The following is an 8475-nucleotide window of genomic DNA, read 5'->3' as shown; positions in this document are numbered from 1 at the left end:
GGAAACATCTGACAATCTAGCACTGCATGTCACAAATTTTGCTAGCACTTTTGAAGCATATATGGGAAACACATGCTGTTCATGAATAATGTCTTTTGCTAACATCTTTTTCTTCTTGGGATTTCATTCCAGAAAAAGAAACATTTGGTTCTTGAGCTGAAAGTAGTACTTAATAAGTATATTTATTGATATCAATATATAGGGTTCCTATTCAAAAGCTTTAATATTACATGAAGATTAACATTCCTGGAGATCCTAGGTATCTCATTGTGCAAAGAAACACAGAGATAATGAAAAGTAAAGCTTAAGGGAAAACAATGAATATTTTTTCTTTTTTACTATGCAGCAAGTGGTCAGCTTTCCCAGGAAAAAACAGTAAAGCTGTATTGCTCTTAATTATCTCTATAGCATTTGGCAATGAGAACTTTATTGGTTTAGCTGATATATGCAAAACCCACTAATCCTTATCCCTGTCTTACTCCCCACACCAAGCCAAACACTTCATGTTGCAAAGAGCAAATGGTAAAAATAAACGACAAAAGAAAAGTGACTGGATGAGATAATTTTAAAACGGACACTTTGTATAGGAGCAACAGCCTCAGTTTTATATTTGCCTAGACACTGACAGATGGTGTAAGTCTGTAAGCATTAACAGCAAAATGGTTAAAAATATATGAAAGAACATGAATTCATTTTATGCCTTTTTTCTAAAAGGGGTTTTGTTTATGAAAAGAGAAAGCAACAAAGGTATTTAAGGAGAAGGTGACTACAGCAGAGCAAAAACTAGAAATTCCAAATAGAAGAAAAATATTTCATGGAAACCTCATTGCGTCTTGCAGGACCACTCAACTCTGTGACCCAGGAGCTTGATAGAACCCAGGGGTCTGTACCTCGCCTACCATCAGTTCATAGAGGTAACTGAGGAAAAGACTGAGTGGACTGTATCAGCAAGAAAGGCAGCATGTGAACCAGCCACTCTCCATTCCAAACCTCCTTTCCAGCTCAACGCTCTCTCTTCCTCTTGATCACATTTCTGCCCATACATTGTAATTCTGCTCAAACACAAATACAATGCTCCCAGGGAGCTTACTATTTGTGTGCAGGGAAAGACTATGCTACCTGCAACCCTTTCCAAAACACAAGAGAACAGCCCACAAACAGGAACGTTATCCCTCTATTGGACAGGGTACTTTCACATATTATGATGTGTCTAATGCATTATCCTCCTCACAACATACCTGCAGAAAAAACAAACAAAACAGAACAAAAGCTAATAAAGAAATTCTTAGCATCTAGAGTGATTTGGCAAATCATCAAGACTAATTCCTTAGATACAAAAGACATCAACTAAAAGACTCAATTATTTTAAGCAAGTTAGATAGATAGGTTCCATCATATGCTTTTTGTGGAGAGAGGACAAGAAGGTACTCAGAAAATCCCAACACCTTTTGTATAAAGTGAAACAGAGATTGAAATTCCTTTCTCTCACCTCAAAACAAAATAATTCAGAACAAACACTTCCATGTTGACAGTGTCCCAGATCTTTTAAAGTTTTCATTCAACGCAAGGAAAAATCACTACCATAGACACCGACTGGAAAGAGCATAGAAAGTCTGGCATAGGTGGAGGCACCTGCCTAACAAAGACCAACATTTTGTGTCTGTTCCAGGCCACTAGGAGTCAGCAGATCACACTTAGGACCAAGACATGAAAGACTAACAGTAAATTGCAGTGAACCTGAGAAATGGGAACAACTGAACAGGTCTTTTCCCCTTGCTATCTACACCACCATGCAAAGTCACAATAGGGAAACTAAGGGTTTTATGCATTTGACTTTAGAAATAAATAGATGCTTGGACCTGGATTTGACAGCTAGGGAAAATCCATTTTTAAAACTTCAAAAATTACACGGGTGACCTGTACTCATTCATCAAAATATATTAAACCAAATAGGTTACTATTTATTCTAAACATAATAAAGTGAAACATTGTAAATTTAGTAGCAAGCTAAAGGACACTTTTTAGATTGGTCCAGGAATTACTTTGTTGGGAAACAAAACGCCATCCAGTGTACTGACTTTACATGGTAAGGTTCTGGTAGCAGTGGGGCTACAGGGATGGCTTCTGTGAGAGGCTGCCAGAAGCTTCCCCCATGGATGAAAGAGCCAATGCCAGCCGGATCCAGGACAGACCTGACACTGGCCAAGGCTGTGCCCATCAACAGTGGTAGTAAAGCCTCTGAGATAATGTATCTAAGAACTGAAAAAAGTTCTTGTGAAGAAGTAGTTATGGTCAGAGAAGAGTGGAGTAAAAATACTGGAATGAAACAACCAAGGTCAGTGCACAAGGAGGGGGAGGAGGTGCTCCAGACACTGGAGCAGAGATTCCCCTGCAGCTTGTGTGAAGACCATGTGCTGTGCCCCTGCAGCCCATGGAGGTCCACAAGGGTGCAGAGATCCACCTGTAGCCCATGGAGGAGACCTGCGCCAGAGCAGGAGGATGCCTGAAAGAAGGCTGTGACCCCGCAGGAAGTCCACGCTGGAGCAGGCTCCTGGCAGGACCTTGTAGCCCCATCAAGGGAGGAGCTCACACAGGTTTCCTGATGGCCTTGTGACCCTGTGGGGCATCCACGCCAGAGCAGCCTCTTCCTGAAGGACTATACCCTGTGGAAAGGGACCCATGCTGGAGCAGTCTGTGAAGAACTGCAGCCTGTGGGAAGGACCCAGGCTGGAGAAGTTTGTGGAGGATTGTCTCCCCTGGGAGGGACCCCACGCTGGAACAGGGGAAGGACTCCTCTCCTTAAGGAGGAAGAACTGGCAGAAACAACATGTGATGGACCGACTGTAACCCCACTCCCTGCCTCCCTGAGCCACTGGGGGCAAGGAGGGAAGAACTGGGCAAGAACTGGGAATAAAATTCTGCCCAGGAGGGAGGGTGGGGGACAAGATGTATTTAAGATTTGTTTTACTTCTCATTATCCTGCTTTGATTTTGATTAGTAATAAACTAAACTAATTTCCTCAAATTGAGTCTGTTTTGTCCAGGACAGTGATCTCAGTGATCTCTCCCTGTCCTTATCTCAGCTCTTGAGTCTTTCACTGTATTTTCTCACCCCTGTCCAGTTTCAGAGAGGAGTGATAGAATGGCTTTGGTGGGTACCTGGTGTCCAGCCAAGGTCAAAACTTGTCACCAGGATGACAAATGAAGCTGCTTGAGACTGTGCAGCCTCCTAGATCCTCAACAGAATTCCAGATGGCTCATGCATTTTTGAAAGTCACCTCAACTGAAGTTTTAAAAAAGTATTCCAGAAAGATTTTTTAATCCTACCTTCTTCAATGCCTAAAGCCAGAAGTTCTCACAATTCTTCTGTAAATGTTAATCTAGTATCTCCTTCACAGAATGAGCTTAAATCCATCTCAAAAGTATAAATAGAGGAAGTAAAGGACTTTGCTCATGGAGGAAGGAAAAAAAATTTTTTCTAACCAAATAAATATTTAACGGTTATTTGTTTTTAAAATAGATTCCACCTGAGATGAAGTCAGTATCTTCCAATACTGAAGGCAGTATTCTTCACATGACTGGGTTCTATGGAGTTTTGGTTCTACCTCCCACTTCGAAAATATGCTTGCACTTCATTACTAAGAACTATTTGGCTAGAAACAATCTATATAATAAACACAACAGTCACTATTTTGTCATGCTATTGTCACTCATATACATAGTAAACACACTTCTGAATTCTAACACCATATTTCTAAGATTTCATCTTTGGAAATAAGTAGCATCAGAAGCTTTCAAAAGCATCCAGAAGGCAAGAATGCGTCAACATAGAATTATTCAGGAAAATTTCTTCAATATTATAAATGAAAAATATGAAAACTATTTAAAAATATTGCTAAAAAATACTTACAATATCCTCTATTATCTCCTTCACTGCAGCTACAGCTAAAATAAATAAAAGAGGAACCAATGTTGTGTAGCGGCCTGTTGGTGATACATCTGGTATTTGCTATTAAAAACAAAACAGAAAGAAAAAAATTTTTTGCATTGCTGGTTGAAAACATATTTTTAATACATGCAGCGGCACTTCCTGAGCAAATAACGACAAGAGAATTCACTTTTAGACATGGTGCTGACTATTTCCAAGAGAAGTTTACTGCCTTCTATTCAAAAATAGGTGACACAATAAAAGCACATTTGGATTTTAAATAGTACAGTGTCCAATGGCGCTATTTCCAGAGGTTTTAGTGTTTGCAGAATATTCACCTTCCTTTTCTGTGCTTCAAATTAAATGAAAATAGTTATCTACAAAACACAACTAATTCTGTCAGTTTAGATGTTAGAGTGGACACTAGTCCCAGGTACATTTGCTTCTTTACAGTTTTAGTATCTTATGACATATCTTGTATCATAATAGATATTAACTGACAAATTTCAAATAGCTGCTTTCTGCCAGTCTACTGTAAAAAAACCATTTTTGCTATGAAGGTATGGCCACAGATGATGCAAGTGGCTGTATACATAAAGTAAATGATGAGACAATTCAGCTACTTATATGATACACATGGATGCTTATCTATAATTATTTTTGTACTGACTAGAGTTCTTAATGGCAATTATCCATATTATGGATAGCTGAATGGATTGCTGCCTTAACAGACTTATAACGGGTAATACAGCGTGATGACAATGAGATCTCTACAAGAAAAGAGTTCACTAACTAGTGGTGCCTCAATGCAGCTAGAAGACATACTCAATTTACCATAAAATGGCCAAAACAACAGCCAGTGTTACTTATGAGTTATATACATTTCTTTTTGCTATCACCACATTGTACTACTGAAAGAAAACAGGATGTTATATGTTTGTATGCTCCAGACCACATTTTTCAAGGAATTATGGAACGGAATGAGGCAGAAAGTTACTGCTGGGTAAGTGCCTATGTGCTTGCTACAATGGAAAGGGATCTATCACTTCTCCAGCTATTCCTATATCTTCATTCCTCTCTACATGTATGTCTGAACTCCCCTTCTAATTGCGTGTGATTTTCCATGCAAAATATGAAGGCAAAAGGGTCACCAGCCTGTACGCTGATTCCATCACCCCATATCCCTTTCTCCCGACACTGTGGTCTCACTGATAGCCTGACACGACATAGCGGGCTTGGAAGTCCCAACACTCCACTTCCTAACACTCCCTACAGCTACATGCCAGCCTCTCACCCAGTCATGCCAAGCCTCAAACAGTTTCTGAAACCTCATATTCTGTGTCATTAGCTTGAGATGCACAGTGGTACCACAAGGAACCCTGCTGGACCACTGGATTAGCCTGAGGTGCCAGATGAGATTAGCAGACGTTTATTTAGAAGCCACAGGCTTGCAGGCAGAAAACCTAATGAAACCCTGAACCTTTTTCCCCCTAGAAAACAGTGTAAGCTACTTGTGCAGATGTATCCTAAGAAACTGCCCCAAGCACTTAAAGCACTTTCACTTACAGAAACATCTGAAGTGAGGGAGAAAAAAGTACACATGGTAGTTTATGTGCTATTTTTCAGTAATATTTTTTCATACATCAATCCCTAACACAATGACCTTCACAACCAACAAACCAACACATTCTCAAAAATGCATTAGAAATTATGCAGAAAATGTGTTTTTATCAAATATATTTGAAATGCAGAACTAGTCAATGGTAATTATGAGTGCACCTGACCACAGTTAAATTTTCATTCATCATCAACTAATGCATCCAAATAATAATATAGAAAAAACCACAGTCCACTTTATCAACTTGAACTACTACACAATTAAAATATTCTGATAGGTGCGCAAAATGTTATGTACTTCTTCAAAAAAGTCCCAGTAAGCTGGATCAGGGAATGCACTTTACAAACACACTTAATGAAGCTACAGTGGTGGTACAGAAAAGACTGTGTACTTCCCTCCTAACTTTCATATTGACCAGCTGGTATATGGGAAATAGCTGCTACAGTACTGGACTCCACAAATGGGTTTCTTTGTCCAGTCTCAATTTCAATCCTTATCTCTAAGAATAAAAGGATTAAAATTCACAAAGTTCAGGTTTTTAGGCAGTACCCTCCATTAGAAGAAATGGCAACTACATATAACACTTTTCTGTGTATGCCAGATATTTTTAAATAGAATTTTCTTGTCGCAACAGACTTTTTCACCTGACAGTATTTCAGCTACACTTAACCTGTTTTACAGAAAAATATTTGTGTGCATTTTTTTATCTGCAAGGAGTAAATGAACCACACACCCAAACATTTATTAAAGGTCCATCTATACAATACAGCTATTCTGAGAGGCCAGCTAGCTCGGAAAGAATGGTACAGCAATCTTAGTATCTCTGCAAAACATTGTCTGTGGCATAAATGCTCTCTTCACAAGTTTAAAACATTAGAATCTTATTGTTGATCTTACCTGAAGTAATGCAATAAAAAGAAAAAATGCATTAGCAGCTCTTCTGAACTGGGAATAAAGGAACCTTGGCAGGAATGTGATTATGTTGTACTTTGCAGTGCTGAAAGAAAGAGACAAAAACACATGCTTTTATTACAGTACAAAAAATTCTTCAAATGTATTCTTTTCCTCTCAGTTACACAAGCTTTCAAATAAAACAGAAGCCTCTGTGATTCCTGTGCTAGTACACATTTGTTTTGGCTAAAGTGAAACTAAATGACTTCCACAGTGACATCCCGCAGATGTCCATGAACAGCTCACCCAGGGAAGCTCCTGCCACCCACAGAGACTGTCATGAGCTGCCATGTTGAGATATGAAGGTCCCTCCTCACCTCAGCTGCTCCACTGGAAGCAGTCAAGCTCTGCTGCCCCTCAGTTACAAGGAAAAAGGAGAGGAAAAAAAATTAAGGTTTATTAGGAGTCAAGCAGTTACACTGCCCCTGCTGAGGGTGCTGGCAGGGTAGGCACCTACCTACCTCATCTGGACAAGGACCTACCCTGAAGGTTATGGCTGGCAACTGCACAGTGGCTCCAGATCAAACAGAATTGTTGGGGAAAGAGGTATAACAAGTGCAATGTGGACACTGAAAAGTCAGGATTGAGGAGATGTGGAGTTTCTGTGCTGGGTATGAGTTTGCATGATTCAATGCAAAAACCCTAATAACATGATCAACTAAATCAAAATGGTGCATTTAAGAAATAATTTAATTTAAAAATTCCATTAAAATACATAACCTGTACCCTTCACTGAATGGAAAGTTCGTTTTTTTATTTTAAACTGATAAATATTGGATATTAAGTATGGTTTAGCTAGGCTGGAAGAAGAGAATATAATTTATCCTAGGGCAACAATCTTTGCTAAGCCATCATCACAAAATGTTTGAGTTCCTAGCTCTTTGTCAGCCTTACATCTGTTTAAGAACAGACTGCCACCATCTAAGGTCCTAAAACAATAAATATGAAAACAACATGCCAAAAACTTATGAGCAAAAAACTTGTAAGAATATTTTAACTCCTCTATAAGTCAGTAATATTTACTTTAACTTTGCATAAAACAGTCAATTTCAAGAGGGAATGACTGTATCCTGCAAAAGAGCTCAACAGTGTCAAGTAACAAAGCAAAAGACAGAAAAGTTAAGTTGTATACAGCATCAACAGCATTACAAAGTTTCTCAAGGCCATGGAATATCCCACCACATTATTCTCCATGTCTACAAAATTTCTGCACATTATCAAAGGTAGCTTCAGAAAAGACACCTACTTGGGACACAGATATTTTTGCCACTCATTTCCTTTGAATTTTAAACAACAGAACTGAGGATGGTATCAGATCTAAACTTACATTACGTATGAGTATTTAGTGTATGACTTAAAATCTATCAAAAGCAAACAAAAAGCCACAACATAAACCATCAGCAGAGTCCCTAAAGCCTGAACTTTAAATTCAAAACTAGTTTCATAAGCAACCACAGCATCTTTGGCTGACTGAAAAAGACAAGTATTTCCAAAGCAAAAACAATGCTGTGTTTAAGTGCGGTACATTTGCGCTGGAATTCAGCTACCATGAATGTGTTCAAAGATGAACTGAACAGAAACCTGAAGAAATAATCCATCCTCCAGGACTTGCTGATGGTACAGCTGTAAAGCATCCATACCTTCCCCACCACATTCTTAAAAATTCAGAAGGTCACATTTGTAACTGAAACAGCTCTATTTGTCTCCTCAATTCACTTCATTCTCCCCACCAGAGTCTAAGACTGTAATTAGTGGTCAAAGGAAATGACAGAAGTGAAATAAACAGAATCTTTTTGGTTTTGTCATGAAACATGCAATGTTCTAGTGTTTTTAATACCTGACATGGTTATTGCAGAATTTGGTTAGCTGGGGCTGATTGATGAATATAGTTCTCACTTCCTCTTGATCAGCTAGGGAAGTTTTTTCTGAAACATCCTCTGTCTTCTCATAGCCTGTAAAAACACAGTATGATTTTCATA

At 38.8% G+C, this 8475-nt stretch overlaps 1 protein-coding gene across 1 annotated transcript in view; it reads right to left on the bottom strand.

Annotated features, from left to right (window-relative positions):
* Window positions 1-3909: 3909 nt before the first annotated feature.
* The window catches only part of LOC114061789 (probable phospholipid-transporting ATPase IA), a gene marked incomplete at its 3' end in the record, with an annotated part of 16646 nt that continues 12080 nt past the window's right edge, over window positions 3910-8475 (bottom strand). Inside the window, exons 3-4 of the mRNA XM_027892577.1 lie at window positions 6443-6542; window positions 3910-4008 (exon numbers count right to left, since the gene is read on the bottom strand). Coding sequence (XP_027748378.1) covers window positions 3910-4008; window positions 6443-6542 — 199 coding nt within the window. The remainder of the gene's footprint in view (window positions 4009-6442; window positions 6543-8475) is intronic.

This window comes from Empidonax traillii, unplaced genomic scaffold (assembly GCF_003031625.1).
Source record: "Empidonax traillii isolate 1590-97213 ecotype Southwest subspecies unplaced genomic scaffold, ASM303162v1 scaffold359:size565994, whole genome shotgun sequence".
Taxonomy (NCBI): Eukaryota; Metazoa; Chordata; class Aves; order Passeriformes; family Tyrannidae; genus Empidonax; species Empidonax traillii.
Note: the sequence above shows the minus strand (reverse complement) of the source record. Positions and strands in the feature narration are given on the sequence as shown.